The sequence below is a fragment of the Nerophis lumbriciformis genome, linkage group LG32 (assembly GCF_033978685.3).
Source record: "Nerophis lumbriciformis linkage group LG32, RoL_Nlum_v2.1, whole genome shotgun sequence".
Classification (NCBI taxonomy): Eukaryota; Metazoa; Chordata; class Actinopteri; order Syngnathiformes; family Syngnathidae; genus Nerophis; species Nerophis lumbriciformis.
Window position 1 is genome coordinate 21,251,552 of NC_084579.2, and position 18,289 is coordinate 21,269,840.

At 41.3% G+C, this 18,289-nt stretch overlaps 1 protein-coding gene across 1 annotated transcript in view; it reads left to right on the forward strand.

The window, feature by feature from the left end:
* Positions 1 to 18,289, forward strand: part of LOC133574507 (uncharacterized) — a 75,232-nt gene that overhangs the window by 15,337 nt on the left and 41,606 nt on the right. Inside the window, 9 exon segments of the mRNA XM_061926665.1 lie at positions 9,960 to 10,042; positions 10,168 to 10,312; positions 10,382 to 10,426; positions 10,502 to 10,669; positions 13,544 to 13,663; positions 14,168 to 14,278; positions 14,350 to 14,382; positions 14,443 to 14,592; positions 14,649 to 14,795. Of these exon segments, the coding sequence (XP_061782649.1) occupies positions 9,960 to 10,042; positions 10,168 to 10,312; positions 10,382 to 10,426; positions 10,502 to 10,669; positions 13,544 to 13,663; positions 14,168 to 14,278; positions 14,350 to 14,382; positions 14,443 to 14,592; positions 14,649 to 14,795 (1,002 nt within the window).

Here is an 18,289-nt window from a genome sequence, read left to right on the forward strand (position 1 = left end):
CTAACTAAATGTTACCTAAGCTAACATCATTATTAGCAAAGTAGCAGATGCTATTTAACTACAGTATAGTAAGAAGTAACATCAACTTCACATTTATTTCTACATAGTTAGCATTCACTTAAAAGAGGCTGTTTGTAACAAAGTAAGATTTTTCAAACCAACAAATATAACAAGAACACCACTAGCTAGCTTATGTTAACATTAGTGGATTACTACATACATTAGTGGAGGACATAACGTATTTTCCGGACTATAAGGCGCACTTAAAATCCTTTCTTTCCCCTCAAAACTCGACAGTGCGCCTTAGAACCCGGTGCACCTTATGTACGGAATGATTTCGGTTTTGCTTACCGACCACGAAGCTATTTTGATTGGTACTTGGTGAAATGATAAGTGTGACCAGTAGATGGCAGTCAAACATAAGAGATATGTGTAGACTGCAATATGATGGCAGTCACACACAAGAGATACACTATATTGCCAAAAGTATTTGGCCACCCATCCAAATGATGAGAATCGGGGGTCCTAATCACTTGGCACCGTGTTTTAAAATCAAGCACTTAGGCATGGAGTCTGTTTCTACAAACATTTGTGAAAGAATGGGCTGCTCTCAGTGATTTCCAGCGTGGAACGGTCTTAGGATGCCACCTGTGCAACAAATCCAGTTGTGAAATTTCCTCGCTCCTAAATATTCCAAAGTCAACTTTATTATAGGAAAAGTGAAGAGTTTGGGAACAACACCAAGTCAGCCACCCAGTGGTAGGCCACGTAAACTGACAGAGAGGGGTCAGCAGAGGCTGAAGCGCATAGTGCAAAGACTTTCTGCACAGTCAGTTGCTACAGAGCTCCAAACGTCATGTGACCTTCCAATTAGCCCACGCAGAGAGCTTCATGAGCCACGGAAAACAACTTCCGGGCGGCTTCGAAGCAATTCTGGACCACCATCCGCCGCCTCAGGAAGGGGAAGCAGTGCACTATCAACGCCGTGTATGGCGAGGATGGTGTTCTGCTGACCTCGACTGCGGATGTTGTGGATCGGTGGAGGGAATACTTCGAAGACCTCCTCAATCCCACCAACACGTCTTCCTATGAGGAAGCAGTGCCTGGGGAGTCTGTGGTGGGCTCTCCTATTTCTGGGGCTGAGGTTGCTGAGGTAGTTAAAAAGCTCCTCGGTGGCAAGGCCCCAGGGGTAGATGAGATCCGCCCGGAGTTCCTTAAGGCTCTGGATGCTGTGGGGCTGTCTTGGTTGACAAGACTCTGCAGCATCGCGTGGACATCGGGGGCGGTGCCTCTGGATTGGCAGACCGGGGTGGTGGTTCCTCTCTTTAAGAAGGGGAACCGGAGGGTGTGTTCTAACTATCGTGGGATCACACTCCTCAGCCTTCCTGGTAAGGTCTATTCAGGTGTACTGGAGAGGAGGCTACGCCGGATAGTCGAACCTCGGATTCAGGAGGAACAGTGTGGTTTTCGTCCTGGTCGTGGAACTGTGGACCAGCTCTATACTCTCGGCAGGGTCCTTGAGGGTGCATGGGAGTTTGCCCAACCAGTCACATGTGTTTTGTGGACTTGGAGAAGGCATTCGACCGTGTCCCTCGGGAAGTCCTGTGGGGAGTGCTCAGAGAGTATGGGGTATCGGACTGTCTGATTGTGGCAGTCCGCTCCCTGTATGCTCAGTGCCAGAGCTTGGTCCGCATTGCCGGCAGTAAGTCGGACACGTTTCCAGAGAGGGTTGGACTCCGCCAAGGCTGCCCTTTGTCACCGATTCTGTTCATAACTTTTATGGACAGAATTTCTAGGCGCAGTCAAGGCGTTGAGGGGATCTGGTTTGGTGGCTGCAGGATTAGGTCTCTGTTGTTTGCAGATGATGTGGTCCTGATGGCTTCATCTGGCCAGGATCTTCAGCTCTCACTGGATCGGTTCGCAGCCGAGTGTGAAGCGACTGGGATGAGAATCAGCACCTCCAAGTCCGAGTCCATGGTTCTCGCCCGGAGTGCCAACTCCGGGTTGGGGAGGAGATTTTGCCCCAAGTGGAGGAGTTCAAGTACCTCGGAGTCTTGTTCACGAGTGGGGGAAGAGTGGATCGTGAGATCGACAGGCGGATCGGTGCGGCGTCTTCAGTAATGCGGACGCTGTATCGATCCGTTGTGGTGAAGAAGGAGCTGAGCCGGAAGGCAAAGCTCTCAATTTACCGGTCGATCTACGTTCCCATCCTCACCTATGGTCATGAGCTTTGGGTTATGACCGAAAGGACAAGATCACGGGTACAAGCGGCCGAAATGAGTTTCCTCCGCCGGGTGGCGGGGCTCTCCCTTAGAGATAGGGTGAGAAGCTCTGCCATCCGGTAGGAGCTCAAAGTAAAGCCGCTGCTCCTCCACATCGAGAGGAGCCAGATGAGGTGGTTCGGGCATCTGGTCAGGATGCCACCCGAACGCCTCCCTAGGGAGGTGTTTAGGGCACGTCCGACCGGTAGGAGGCCGCGGGGAAGACCCAGGACACGTTGGGAAGACCCAGGACACGTTGGGAAGACCCAGTACACGTTGGGAAGACTATGTCTCCCGGCTGGCCTGGGAACGCCTCGGGGTCCCACAGGAAGAGCTGGACGAAGTGGCTGGGGAGAGGGAAGTCTGGGCTTCCCTGCTTAGGCTGCTGCCCCCGCGACCCGACCTCGGATAAGCGGAAGAAGATGGATGGATGGATGGAAGAGAGCTTCATGGAATGGGTTTCCATGGCTGAGCAGCTTTGTCTAAGCCATACATCACCAAGTCCAATGCTAAGCGTCGGATGCAGTGGTGTAAAGCACGTTGCCACTGGACTCTAGAGCAGTGGGGACGCCTTCTCTGGAGTGATGAATCACGCTTTTCCATCTGGCAATCTGATGGACCAGTCTGGGTTTGGAGGTTGCCAGGAGAACGGTACATTTCGGACTGCATTGTGCCGAGTGTGAAATTTGGTGGAGGAGGAATTATGGTGTGGGGTTGGTTTTTCAGGAGTTGGGCTTGGCCCCTTAGTTCCAGTGAAAGGAACTTTGAATGCTCCAGGATACTAAAACATTTTGGACAATTCCATGGGATGGCACTTCAAGTTCATATGTGAGTAAAGGCAGGTGGCCAAATACTTTTGGCAATATATGTGTAGACTGCAATATGACTCAAATAAACAACACCAACATTTTATATGTTCCATTGAAAATATAGAACATTACACACTTGAAATGCTAACTGTTGTTATAATTGGAAGAGTTAGCATACCGCAAAAGGTTACAATGTAACAGACTCTATACATTTTTGCTCAAAATACAGGTAAAAGCCAGTAAATTAGAATATTTTGAAAAATTTGATTTATTTCAGTAATTGCATTCAAAAGGTGTAACTTGTACATTATATTTATTCATTGCACACAGACTGATGCATTCAAATGTTTATTTCATTTAATTTTGATGATTTGAAGTGGCAACAAATGAAAATCCAAAATTCCGTGTGTCACAAAATTAGAATATTGTGTAAGGCTAATACAAAAAAGGGATTTTTAGAAATGTTGGCCAACTGAAAAGTATGAAAAAGAAAAATATGAGCATGTACAATACTCAATACTTGGTTGGAGCTCCTTTTGCCTCAATTACTGCGTTAATGCGGCGTGGCATGGAGTCGATGAGTTTCTGGCACTGCTCAGGTGTTATGAGAGCCCAGGTTGCTCTGATAGTGGCCTTCAACTCTTCTGCGTTTTTGGGTCTGGCATTCATGGTCCGTAAACCAGGCACGGGTAGATTTTGCGCTGTGTGCAGGCGCCAAGTCCTGTTGGAACTTGAAATCTCCATCTCCATAGAGCAGGTCAGCAGCAGGAAGCATGAAGTGCTCTAAAACTTGCTGGTAGACGGCTGCGTTGACCCTGGATCTCAGGAAACAGAGTGGACCGACACCAGCAGATGACATGGCACCCCAAACCATCACTGATGGTGGAAACTTTACACTAGACTTCAGGCAACGTGGATCCTGTGCCTCTCCTGTCTTCCTCCAGACTCTGGGACCTCGATTTCCAAAGGAAATGCAAAATTTGCATGGTTGGGTGATGGTTTGGGGTGCCATGTCATCTGCTGGTGTCGGTCCACTCTGTTTCCTGAGATCCAGGGTCAACGCAGCCGTCTACCAGCAAGTTTTAGAGCACTTCATGCTTCCTGCTGCTGACCTGCTCTATGGAGATGGAGATTTCAAGTTCCAACAGGACTTGGCGCCTGCACACAGCGCAAAATCTACCCGTGCCTGGTTTACGGACAATGGTATTTCTGTTCTAAATTGGCCCGCCAACTCCCCTGACCTTAGCCCCATAGAAAATCTGTGGGGTATTGTGAAAAGGAAGATGCAGAATGCCAGACCCAAAAACGCAGAAGAGTTGAAGGCCACTATCAGAGCAACCTGGGCTCTCATAACACCTGAGCAGTGCCAGAAACTCATCGACTCCATGCCACGCCGCATTAACGCAGTAATTGAGGCAAAAGGAGCTCCAACCAAGTATTGAGTATTGTACATGCTCATATTTTTCATTTTCATACTTTTCAGTTGGCCAACATTTCTAAAAATCCCTTTTTTGTATTAGCCTTAAGTAATATTCTAATTTTGTGACACATGGAATTTTGGATTTTTCATTTGTTGCCACTTCAAATCATCAAAATTAAATGAAATAAACATTTGAATGCATCAGTCTGTGTGCAATGAATAAATATAATGTACAAGTTACACCTTTTGAATGCAATTACTGAAATAAATCAAGTTTTTCAAAATATTCTAATTTACTGGCTTTTACCTGTATATCCCATTAGCGAAGATGCTGGCATAAAAAGTTAGCATGCTAACAGGGGAACAGCTATCATACGTCTAACATGGTGCCAAGTAAAAAAGTAAGTGAATATTAGGTTAAAATGTACAAAACTGTTTATGTCAACGATAGCAGTGGTCGAACAAACATACTTCTAGGATGGCGGCATGTAACGAAATTCATGTTTATTACATTAAAAAGTACGAAACTAGCTAAAATGCTAGCATAAAACATTACCATACTAACATTACCATGGTAACAAGAGAACATCTAGCATACTTTAAAGATGGCACCAAGTAATGAAATCCATGATTAGTAGGTTAAAACATACAATATTAAATAAAATGCTTGCATTAAATGTTACTGTGCTAACATTAGCATGCAAACATTAGGTTGCTAACAGGTGAAGGGCTGGCACACTTTTAAGATGGCGCCAAGTAACACAGTTCATGGTTATTAAGTTAAAAAGTATGAAGTTAGCTTGAATGCTGGCATAAAACATTGGCATGTTAATATTAGCAGGGCACCGTAGTAACAGCTATCATACTTCCAACAAGTAACAAAATCCATGATTGTTAGGTTTAAAGTAGAGATGTCCGATAATGGCTTTTTTGCCGATATCTGATATTACGATATTGTCCAACTCTTAATTACCGATTCCGATATCCACCGATACCGATATATACAGTATACAGTCGGTATATATCGGTATTATGCCTAATTTTGTTGTGATGCCCCACTGGATGCATTAAACAATGTAACAAGGTTTTCCAAAATAAATCAACTCATGTTATGGAAAAAAATGCCAACATGGCACTGCCATATTTATTATTGAAGTCACAAAGTGCATTATTTTTTTTAACATGCCTCAAAACAGCAGCTTGGAATTTGGGACATGAGGAGGTTGAGGTGGGCGTGGTTGGGGGGGGGGGGGGGGGGGGTGTATATTGTAGCGTCCCGGAAGAGTTCGTGCTGCAAGGGGTTCTGGGTATTTGTGTATTTTATGGCGTCACATTAGTGCCAAAAATCCGAGCGCATAAAAACTGTTATCGCGCGCTGATTCTTCACTTCGTGCGCGCGCGCGACACCCTTTTGCGCGCGCGTGGTGCCTTTTTGCGCGCGCGCGACGCCTTTTTGCGCGCGCGACGCCTTTCTGCGCGCTCTCTGTGTACTCCTGGTATCTCTCCTCGCGCTGTCATGTTTCTTTTTGGCACTTTGGGGGCGGGTATGCTTAGACGGTCCCTTCTTTCTGATTGGTCAGGCGAAAATGCTGAAAAATGCTCAGAGCCATTCAGAAGTATAGCAGGGCGGGTCATCATCAATATGTATCAAGATTTACGGAGGAAGAAGTGGATAAAAAAATGTTGCGCGCTGATGAAGGTTATTTCATACCACATAAACACAATACAGGGTAATACAAAATGTGACCCAAATAAATAATAAGACAACAAACACCATAATCACATCTTTCAGCCAGAACTGGTCCACCAGCAATAACATCCAACCATAACATTATTTTATATTTTCACTTCTTCTTGAACATTTGTTTTCTAATTTATGGAATTTCTTTTGATTCAGCCATAAAATTAATGAAATAATCTTTGAATTTTGTTTTTAAAATGTTAAAAATAGCCTTTTAATAATGTATTCTGAAACAGTTAAAAATGATCAGAGAACTGACTAACACTGACCCTACACAACTATGTTGCACAATTAAGTCTTTTTTTTTTAAAGCGAAAGAGGTAATTTCAACAGGTACAGCATCCTATGTCATATCTACATGTAATAAGATTTGTAACAAGGCAAACCGTTTGTAAATTGGTCGAAAATCGAGCAAGTTATGGTAATTTAATTAGTACATGTACCATTGACATCAATGTAATGATTGAGGCTAGATGTCCGAGGTAAGATGGCTACAACGTTGCTACGCTGGAGAATGATTGGTCATATGAAAAATGCCCACAGCCAATCAGAAAGAAGGGGCCGTCTAAGCATACCCGCCCCCAAAGTGCCAAAAAGAAACATGACAGCGCGAGGAGAGATGCCAGGAGTACACAGAGAGCGCGCAGAAAGGCGTCGCGCGCGCAAAAAGGCACCGCGCGCACAGAAAGGCACCGCTCGCGCGCAAAAAGGCACCACACGCGCGCAAAAGGGTGTCGCGCGCGCGCACGAAGTGAAGAATCAGTGCGCGATAACAGTTTTTATGCGCTCGGATTTTTGGCACTAATGTGACACCATAGTATTTGTTCTGTTGTGTTACGGTGCGGATGTTCTCCCGAAATGTGTTTGTCATTCTTGTTTGGTGTGGGTTCACAGTGTGGCGCATATTTGTAACAGTGTTAAAGTTGTTTATACAGCCACCCTCAGTGTGACCTGTATGGCTGTTGACCAAGTATGCGTTGCATTCACTTGTGTGTGTGAAAAGCCGTAGGTATTATGTGATTGGGCCAGCACGCAAAGGCAGTGCCTTTAAGGTTTATTGGCGCTCTGTACTTCTCCCTACGTCCGTGTACCACTACGTACAGCGGCGTTTTAAAAAGTCATAAATTTTACTTTTTGAAACCGATACCGATAATTTCCGATATTACATTTTAAAGCATTTATCGGCCGATGATATCGGCAGTCCGATATTATCGGACATCTCTAGTTTAAAGTGTACAAAATTAGCTAGTAGGGTGGTCGTGTCACTGCTGTTTAAAAAAACAATGTTAATGTGTAATTCAAGACATTTAAATTTATGAAATCCATGATTAGTAGGTTAAAAAGGGCCTTAGTGGCCACATGCGTGGACAGCACCTTTAGCTCTTATTTCCAAAATTGTGTACACTACTGAATTGGGGTCTTATCCCGACACATGGACACTTATACTGCTATCTGGTGGTGTCAGAAGAGTATAACATACAATGGAATTTGTAAAAAAAAAAAGTGTAAAAATAAAAATTAGCATTACACATGAAATACACGTTTGTGTACTTATGGACTAAGTACATCTTATCAAAAGATGATTTTTAGTTTGTATTCTAATTAGGGTCCAATAAGCCCAAATAGCAAAGAGAAATTAAAAAAAAAATGTAAATGAACAGCTTGGGCCTTAAGATGTTAAAACATACAAAATTAAATTAAATGATCGCATAAAATGTTAGCGTGCTAACGTTAGTATGCAAACATTCGGTTGCTAACAGGTGAAGGGCTAGCACACTTTTAAGAAAGGAAAAAATTGCAGGGGAGATATACAAAAAATATGTATATAAAAAAACTTATAAGTCTACTCAAACAAAATTATGACCCCGCTACAGTACCTCTGCGTATCCCTTAGTGGTCGTGGGCCTCCTGTTGAAGACCTCTGTGTTAACATATTAGAATTTTTAAAAATGGCTTCACATGACCAAAAAAGCCAAATAAAAAAAGTTCAAGGTGTTTTTTATCTATTATTTAAGAAGTTGGCAGCACAAGCTAATGCTAGTAGCTAAACTTTGCTGAATCCTCTTTTATTAGCGGACAACACACAAAGCTAATAATGCATGCGTGTTACATAAGACTTAGTTTACGTTGTTACATGCAAAATGCCGGAAGGGGGCGGAATAGGATGCTTACAATACTTTGTAAGTATTGTAAGCATCCTGCCACACTTTCGGCAGCCGCGTAAATGTTCAAACAGCCCCTTTAATCAGCAATGTAACTTCAGCTACGTTACACAAAGATAACATTACATCAGCTGACTCAGCACTTCATTGTACTAGTCCAGGGGTCGGCAACCCAAAAATGTTGAAAGAGCCATATTGGACTAAAAATAAAAAATAAAAATCTGTCTGGAGCCGCAAAAAAATAAAAGCCTTATATAAGTGTTACAATGAAGGCAACACATGATGTAAGTGTCTATATTAGCTATATTAGCCTACTATCAAAGGCTGACGCAAATCTTCGTTGACAGAAATGTTGTATTTTAATTTTAATTTTACACATTTTTGCAACATTGGAAATCATTAGTAAAATGGAGGCTTCTCACAGGATGAGATAACTTCTGGAAATGACTGGATCAGAATGGCCAAAGGTGTAGATGTGTGTGTTCAAGTTTAAGAAATCGACAGGTTGTCTTCTTCTAATGGATTTATTGCAATCTTTGTAAGCTGGGTAATGTTTGCTGTGGTCTGGAACAACATGGCACACAAACAACTATGAGAAATGCAGCCAATATTACATACAGATAATGTGTCATTAGACATGCAAATATAAATGAAATACACAGAGGACATAAGTAAAGGGAATTAAATTAGCTCAAATATACCTACAAACGAGGCATAATGATGCAATATGTACATACAGCTAGCTTAAATAGAATGTTAGCATCAATTTGCTTGCAGTCATGAATTGACCAAATATGCCTGATAAGCACTCCAGCAAATCAATAAAATCAACAAAGCTCACCTTTGTGTATTCATGCACAGCATACAACATTTGGTGGACGAAATGAGATAAAGAAGGAGTGGCATAAAACACGTCTTTCTGTGGCAGTATCGGAGAAAGTTGTACATGTAAACAAACTACGATGAGTTCAAGGATCGCTGAAATTAGTAGGACAAAACAGTGCTTGCCAAATACTCTCATCAGTGAAGCATGTTTAATATAAACAGTGGGATTTCTAACAATTAAGAAAGGCTGTGTCATGTTTGTCCTCTGACAGAAACCATTGTAAAACAAAACTTTTTTTTTTTTCATCTTTTTCCATTTTCACACATCTTTGAAAAAGCTCCAGGAAGCTACGAGGGCGGCGCTAAAGAGCTGCATGCGGCTCTAGAGCCGAGGGTTGCTGACCCCCGTACTAGTCCGATGGTTCCATCTCAGAAAACACTTGGCTCTCCGAGTACCACCATAATGACCAACATTGAGTACAATAGCGTAGAAGGCCTAAGTATGCACTAAAAACAAGGCAAATGTTATATTTAACAAATATATTCAATAGTTTTGGCCACTGTAACATTGCACTGTGTTTGAATATAGGAAAACAAAATACTGTACTTTAATCAAGTGATTCTTTGGCGTACCACTAGAAAGAGCCCGCGTACCAATAGTGGTGGACGCACCACAGTTTGAGAATCACTGGACGAGTCATTGCAGAAAAATACCTGACACTTTCGTCTTGCTCCCTGAAGCTCACATGCCAGGACAATCCTGGGTCGGACTCAGTGACATTAAGATCGAAAGCCAGTTTGTTTACACCGACGGGACACCTGCAGTAAGTGAAGCACATTTTGCCCCAAGAAATTCCACGTGTTATAAATCTGTATGACGAGAAAAGGACATAAGAACTCCATATACTTGCTGTTGTACGTTAAAAGCCCATTTCAATCCAACACACAGGATTTCCTCCCATGGGCCCCCGACCAGCCGAACAATTGGCAGAACGACGAGGACTGCGCTTTCCTGCGAGGGCCGACTCACTCAGATGCAGGAAAACTAAATGATTACTTCTGTACTTTTACCAATGAGTTTATCTGCAAAAAAGGTCCAAAACACTCAAGTTTTTTTGTGTTTAAAATAAATTAACACATTTTCTACCTCTTTATCCTCCTAGTCAAGGGACAAGGGCCGCCTCCACAACCTCCAACATCCGGCCCAGGTGGATCTCACACGGCAGTAAAAATCTCCTCCTATTGAATGTACTTTGGTTTGTAAAGTCGGGGGTTTGCCGCAGGGTGGAATGAAAAATGCGGCTCGTGGATGGCCGACCCATTTAACGACTTCTGCTACCTGTTCAACTCCCTGTCCATGAGGACGTGGGCCGAGGCGCGAGCCGACTGCATCAACCAGGGAGGAGACCTCATCAGCATTACCGATCCCTTTGAGCAAGCTTTCGTCCAAGGTAAAATGTACTACAGTACCTCAACTTATGATTCTAATTTGTTCTGTGACGAATGTCTAAAATCAAAAACACTTGTATCTGAAATCAACGTCTCCATTGAATCAGAATCAGACTCAGAAATACTTGAAAAATCCCTGAGGGGAAGTTAAGATTTTCAACACAATCCCACTCAAGATCAGACAAACATTACAGGGAGACAGAACAGGATCGCTGACAGGTCTGCCAACTCTCCGGCGCCCCTTACAAATTCAATCTATCTGGTGCTTGCTATCTTATTTTTCTTTTAAAAAGAAAAACAAACATAAAAATTATGAAAAGAAATAATACAATAGAACATACTACTAAGAACTACTGTAGTTTTAGGAAGTATTGTAATAATAAAGTATATTTACCTTGGAGAGCAGACTTCTATAGTATCTCTTTTCAGCTGCATCTCCGTCAAACACACCGTCAGCAGCTTTTTCATATTTTCATGGATAAACCTTCGCTCTAGTCCATTTATAAAGTGCCCTAAAAACATCTAAAAACCCTCAATCAGTTTTTTATATACACGCTGTAAGTGTATATGTAATGTAGTAACAGTGATGGGCAGAAACAAGCTACATGTAGCTAAGCTACATAGCTTAACTACATTTTCCAGTATCTTGGCGGTATCTTAGCTACTTTTTTAACGAGTAAATTCTCCTGTAGCTTAGCTACTTTTAGACCCATGTAGCGAGGTATCTTACATCAAAGATACAAGCTACAAACGAGAAAATATTGAGAAAATACAATGACCTGGATGAATGAGAACATCCTTACATAAGGAGAAAATCCATGATGATTGGTTGGCGTTCGTGTGATGAGTCACAATTGGCTAAGACTAGGGCAAAACATTACGGACTGGCCAATCGGAAGCAAGATAAGGCGGGTCATCGAAACTAGTAAACAAAATCATAAGAGACACGCACTCATGTCAGATGACGACTAGGAAGTCGGAGACAGAGGGACGCTTCAAGCTGACTCAAAAAAAAAGAAACGTACTTGAAAATGTCAGAGGGATTCTCTCCCGCAGATTAGATTTTCTTTCGTGATGAAGACGACGTGCAGGAAACCCACAATAATGTCATTAGTCATATTTAAACAAATGTATGCATTTAGAGAAAACAATGGCCGAAACCTTAGTTTTTAGTTGTTTACCGCGACCCCAAAAGGGACAAGTGGTAGAAAATGGATGGATGGATACTCTGTAAACCAAAATCATAACTGCTCTCTTCATCTAAGACGTGGAACACAAATTTAGGAACACACATTAAGGAGTTGAGTTCATGAAAAGTTTTACTGCACATAACCGTAATCAACTGTTCCCAAACAACACACGAGTCATAGTTTTTTTTGTCAAGATGTAGATAGTTGCTGTTTTTTTTTTTTAACTTTAGGCAAAGAAAATGAATAACATTATAGGGGTGGGCCAGAGAAAAGGCAAACCAAACAAATACAACAGTGTGGTGCGGGGACCCCTAGAGGTAGTTGTAGGGTGTCCCCAGCTAAATGACAGATAGTTAATAGTAATGGACCCTTATTGGGTCAATTTGTATACTCTCAGTTACATTAACAATGATATTATACATGTGGGCCTATAGATATAAATGCCGTTAAATGTAGCTTTGATGTACCAAGCTACTTTTGCCGTGTAGCTTGCTACAATTCTTTGGGGATAGCTTCCCCTGTAGCTCAGCTACATGTAATCAAAAGTAACTTGTAGCTTAGGTTACTACATTTTCAAGTAGCTTGCCCATCACTGTGTAGTAAAAGGCACATTCCCAATACCGTAACATGTAATATCAATATATTTTGCTCATTTTTTAGCATACAGGTATACGAATGAATTTCACAGACGCATCACAACATTCGGTTTTCCTTCAACAACAAAAACAACACTACTAATTATGACAGACTTTGTGAGAGACAACAAATGATAATCCAGAACCTTACATTTTTAAGCCTGGATATACAAAGGATGACCTACATGTTTTAAAAGCTGTGTTCTAAAGAGATCCAGATTTAGTGAAACACTAAGCATCATGCAGCAGTATTGTTAAGTGCGAGACAATACAAACTACAAACATAATAAAAAAATCACTTTCTTTACAATGTTTGCTCTCACTGGGATGCCGACTGATGGGATGTTAATTTCTTCCCATTTAGATGAAGAATTAATCATAAGCCTCCAAAGGGTTAAAAAAAAAGCTGCTGCAAATAAGCGTCTTTTTCGCCATGTCCAGGTATAAGTTCAATATCAAAGTTAACCAACATCTATGTTTATGGCCACATTCTTCTACTATCCAGGTGAGAGGCATGATTTATAATCTAGAATTCGCTTTCACTAACTCAAAAGGTTATGCAGCAGCTCACCGGCTCAATATGTCAATATTGCTGCATTAGCTCGTTACTATCTGTGGTCACGGAGCCGCTAAAAGTAGTTTGTCTGTGTTAGCGCTTATGTAATTACGAAATTGCTAATACTTGGTTCATATTCAGGTCACGAGATGTAAAGGAGTATTTTTTAATGTGTTTTTGTCTTACGTAAGTATTGTGAAAAATATCCCCCCAAAAATGCAGCTCTCCTTTATATTGAGATACCACTGTATATGACCAATAAAATATTGGTACATGTTTTTAGTAATATCACTTACAACAACTTCTTATAGTCTTTTGCAATTTAATGTTTAATTTCTAGCCACAAATTAAATTTTATTCAAATTGTGGTGTCTATCTACCATTAGTGGGAGCCCATTGTTTTTTTTCTGTTAAATGACCGGCAATAATTTTTTTTAAATTGCTGAATAGTAATTTGTCAATGTTACTTGGTAACTCAGTCACTGTGCTCTTCAGGTGTGATCCAGTTCAGCCCGACTGGGGTCTCCCTGTGGATGGGCGCCCATGACACCATCACTGAAGGCGGCTGGGAGTGGATGGATGGATCACCGTTCAGATACGTACATTGGAGTCCAGGTTGATTGAAAAGACTCAGTTATGTCCTTAGGTTGCATGAGTGAAGACACAGTTTAAAGCAGGGGTCTCAACATGGATTTATCTGTGCAGTCAGTGTGAGGTTGGGCTGGATTAAATATTTACTTCAGAGTCATGTTTTAGGCATGTGACTACATTTGTTAACTACCAGCAGCTACAGTGACCCTGAGATGGTAGGCCTAAAGACATTAAAAATGTAAAATTGAATGCAAAAATTTCATATTTTACACTGTTGAATTTCCTAGGAAGTGGTAAGAAATAATTCTGCTTGCTTGTAGGCAGTTGCTCTTTGTGTTGCTTAATTTATTGTGCTGTCATTTTTGTGTTTGCACTGTTATTGTAGTCAGTGTTCTTTCAGGTGGAATTCAAGCTGACCATAATATGTTTAACAATTAGCAGTCCAATGTGCGCGGGCCACAATTACACTAAACCATGAAGTCGAGTAGAGGACCGCTAGTTCAAAGGGTTCTTGTTGGCTACTCATAGGTAATCCTGACGACCACTACGGTGAAGACTGCCTGTCCATTTACATTAACGGCGGCTACTGGAATGACGACAACTGTGGGCAAAAAAGAGGATATATCTGCAAGAGGAGAGGTAGGCTGTTACATATTTTTGCCTCAGTTTGCTTGTAATGTGTTGTTGTCTGGTCCACGTTTCGGTTGCAGGGAAGACACCGAAGCCTCCGCCACCTCATGATGGTGAGTCACCTTTTAGCTGTAGCTTGGACAAAATTAAAAGACGGATAAATCTTCTTGCAGGTTTCATGACGGCAATCGTGTGCCAGGAGTCGTCCGCCGTCCTTCACTGTCCGCAGGAAAGCGTCATCAACATTCAGTCAGCTTTCTTTGGACGAAAGAGTGGTGACATCTGCCCGCATTTGGGAGGATCGGACGGTGAAGTCTTCTACGGTTTTGTTGATTTGATTGTCTCTTTGCTCATGGGACTCTTATTTACTGTCCATCAGGGAGCTGTACAGTGGAAGGTGTTCTTCCTTACTTCAGGAAAGCATGTGACAACCGGCCCTATTGTTTTGTCTACGGCTACATTGAAGTGGACCCCTGTCCCGCCATCTCCAAATACCTTGAGATCGTCTACAGCTGTGAACAGAAAGGTGAGCTTCACATCTCATGGAGAATTGTATATGAATTAGGGCTGTCTTTGATTAAGACTTTTTAGAAACTGATTCGTTAGATTCTGCCTACAGTTGATATGGCCTTGTTTTTGTTTTTTAAGAGAGAAAAACAGATTGTGATATGTAATACTGTATACTGACTGGTCACTAAATACCGTCACATAGATGCAAAGTATCTAAAGTTTAAAGGGGAACATTATCACCAGACCTATGTAAGCGTCAATACATACCTTGATGTTGCAGAAAAAAGACCATATATTTTTTTAACCGATTTCCGAAATCTAAATGGGTGAATTTTGGCGAATTAAACGCCTTTCTATTATTCGCTCTCGGAGCGATGACGTCACGAGACGTCACATCGGGAAGCAATCCGCCATTTTCTCAAACACATTACAAACACCGAGTCAAATCAGCTCTGTTATTTTCCGTTTTTTCGACTGTTTTCCGTACCTTGGAGACATCATGCCTCGTCGGTGTGTTGTCGGAGGGTGTAACAACACGAACAGGGACGGATTCAAGTTGCACCAGTGGCCCAAAGATGCGAAAGTGGCACGAAATTGGACGTTTGTTCCGCACACTTTACCGACGAAAGCTATGCTACGACAGAGATGGCAAGAATGTGTGGATATCCTGCGACACTCAAAGCAGATGCATTTCCAACGATAAAGTCAAAGAAATCTGCCGCCAGACCCCCATTGAATCTGCCGGAGTGTGTGAGCAATTCAGGGACAAAAGACCTCAGTAGCACGGCAAGCAATGGCGGCAGTTTGTTACCGCAGACAAGCGAGCTAAACCCCCTGGATGTCTTGGCTCACACCGTCCCTTATGCCACCGAAGATGATCAAGAGAAGAATATCGACCCTAGCTTCCCTGGCCTGCTGACATCAACTCCAAAACTGGACAGATCAACTTTCAGGAAAAGATAGCGGATGAGGGTATGTCTACAGAATATATTAATTGATGAAAATTGGGCTGTCTGCACTCTCAAAGTGCATGTTGTTGCCAAATGTATTTCATATGCTGTAAACCTAGTTCATAGTTGTTAGTTTCCTTTAATGCCAAACAAACACATACCAATCATTGGTTAGAAGGCGATCGCCGAATTCGTCCTCGCTTTCTCCCGTGTCGCTGGCTGTCGTGTCGTTTTCGTCGGTTTCGCTTGCATACGGTTCAAACAGATATGGCTCAATAGCTTCAGTTTCTTCTTCAATTTCGTTTTCGCTACCTGCCTCCACACTACAACCATCCGTTTCAATACATGCGTAATCTGTTGAATCGCTTAAGCCGCTGAAATCCGAGTCTGAATCCGAGCTAATGTCGCTATAGCTTGCTGTTCTATGCGCCATGTTTGTTTGTGTTGGCATCACTATGTGACGTCACAGGAAAATGGACGGGTGTATATAACGATGGTTAAAATCAGGCACTTTGAAGCTTTTTTTAGGGATATTGCGTGATGGGTAAAATTTTGAAAAAAACTTCGAAAAATAAAATAAGCCACTGGGAACTGATTTTTAATGGTTTTAACCCTTCTGAAATTGTTTGAGTTTGAGTTTGAGTTTATTTCGAACATGCAATCATACAACATGATACATCACAATCTCCAGTTTCTCTATTCAACATGTTCGAAAAGGAGTAGGAAGAAGCAGAGCTTATTTAATCCTACCCCTTTTCTTTTACATAACAGTTGCTAAAACTTTTGTTCACTTCCTGTTCTCAATTTATTCACAATATACTCCATAAGTAATCACAATAAAAATAAGTAAATAAATAATAATTGGTGAAGTAAGTTACATTTCATATGTTGAGATAAGTAAGATTAGTTTGTGAGTGAAAGAATGAAAGAATGGATGAGTTAAATAAATACAGAATGTTTATCATGGTTCTTCTTTATACTTTGTAAACACTTTAAGTTTGAAGAGTTTCTTGAAGTGAATCATATTAGTACATTGTTTGATTGCTTTGCTTAATCCATTCCATAATTTAATTCCACATACTGATATACTGAAGGTCTTAAGCGTTGTACGTGCATACAAATGTTTTAAATTACATTTCTCTATAAGATTATATTTCTCCTCTTTTTTTGAGAAGAATTGTTGTATATTCTTGGGTAGCAGGTTATAGTTTGCTTTGTGTATAATTTTAGCTGTTTGCAAATTCACTATGTCGTAGAATTTCAGTATCTTTGATTCAATAAATAAAGGATTTGTATGTTCTCTATATCCAACATTATGTATTATTCTAACTGATCTTTTTTGTAACACCGTTAATGAATGAAGTGTACTTTTGTAGTTATTTCCCCATATTTCTACACAGTAACTCAGATATGGTAACACTAGTGAGCAGTAGAGAATATGAAGGGATTTTTTGTCTAGGACATGTTTTGCTTTATTCATTATTGACGTGTTTCTTGCTACTTTATGTTGTATATTTTTTACGTGAGATTTCCAGTTCAATTTATCATCAATCATTATACCAAGAAATTTGGTTTCATTTACTCTTTCAATTTCTATTCCGTCTATTTGTATTTGTGTTTGACTTTCTCTTCTACTGTTACCAAATAGCATTATTTTAGTTTTACTGAGATTCAACGATAGTCTGTTTTAGTCAAACCATCTTTTTAATTTGTTAATTTCTTCTGTTATTATTTGTAGTATCTTCTGTGTGTTCTCTCCTGAACAAAACGCTGTTGTATCATCCGCAAATAATACTAACTTTAAATATTTTGTAACTTTACAAATGTCATTTATATATAGATTGAATAATTTAGGTCCTAGTATTGATCCCTGAGGATTGTGATAATGTTCCCCTTTAAGATAATTATAAAAGGAATACAGTCTTTCATTGCAAGTGAACAACACCACCTCAAAAAAAGGCTAAACCCGTCTGATAAACAAACACGGTAGAGATTTGATTGTTTAGTGTTTAGTGAAGTACTTTGCACTCGTGCAGCACCAAGAAGACATACAACTTGACTAAATAGAGGAAGTCAAAGTTGTAGCAAATTTTCCGTATGTGAACTTGCGGAAGGATGGTTACTTTTGTGAAAGGAGAGATACACCTTCGGGGTGAGGTGGCACGGAATTTCCGGACATTCCCACCCATTTCTCTGCCAGCCAGAAAAATGTGGTGTTACGGCAAGCTTTTTGTCTGGCAGCAGCACATACCAACGAGCCTCATGTCCCCCATGCAGAAAAATTCTCCTGTTAAGGTACGTATTCCAATAACCTGGACTCAGTCCAATTGCCACGTGTTTGTTTTGATCAGAGGGAGATCAAACTTTGTCAGACACTCGTTTCAATATTCAATCAAATACATTTATTTGTATCAACACAAAGACATACTTACAGAGGCTTTCTGGGTCGTTGGCAACACACGTCACCAATGCATGCTGAATCGTGTGAGGGACAAGAACCCTGATAGTCAATTTCTATCTGCTCTTATAGTGAGTTGGAGGAGTTTTACAAGGTTGGGCT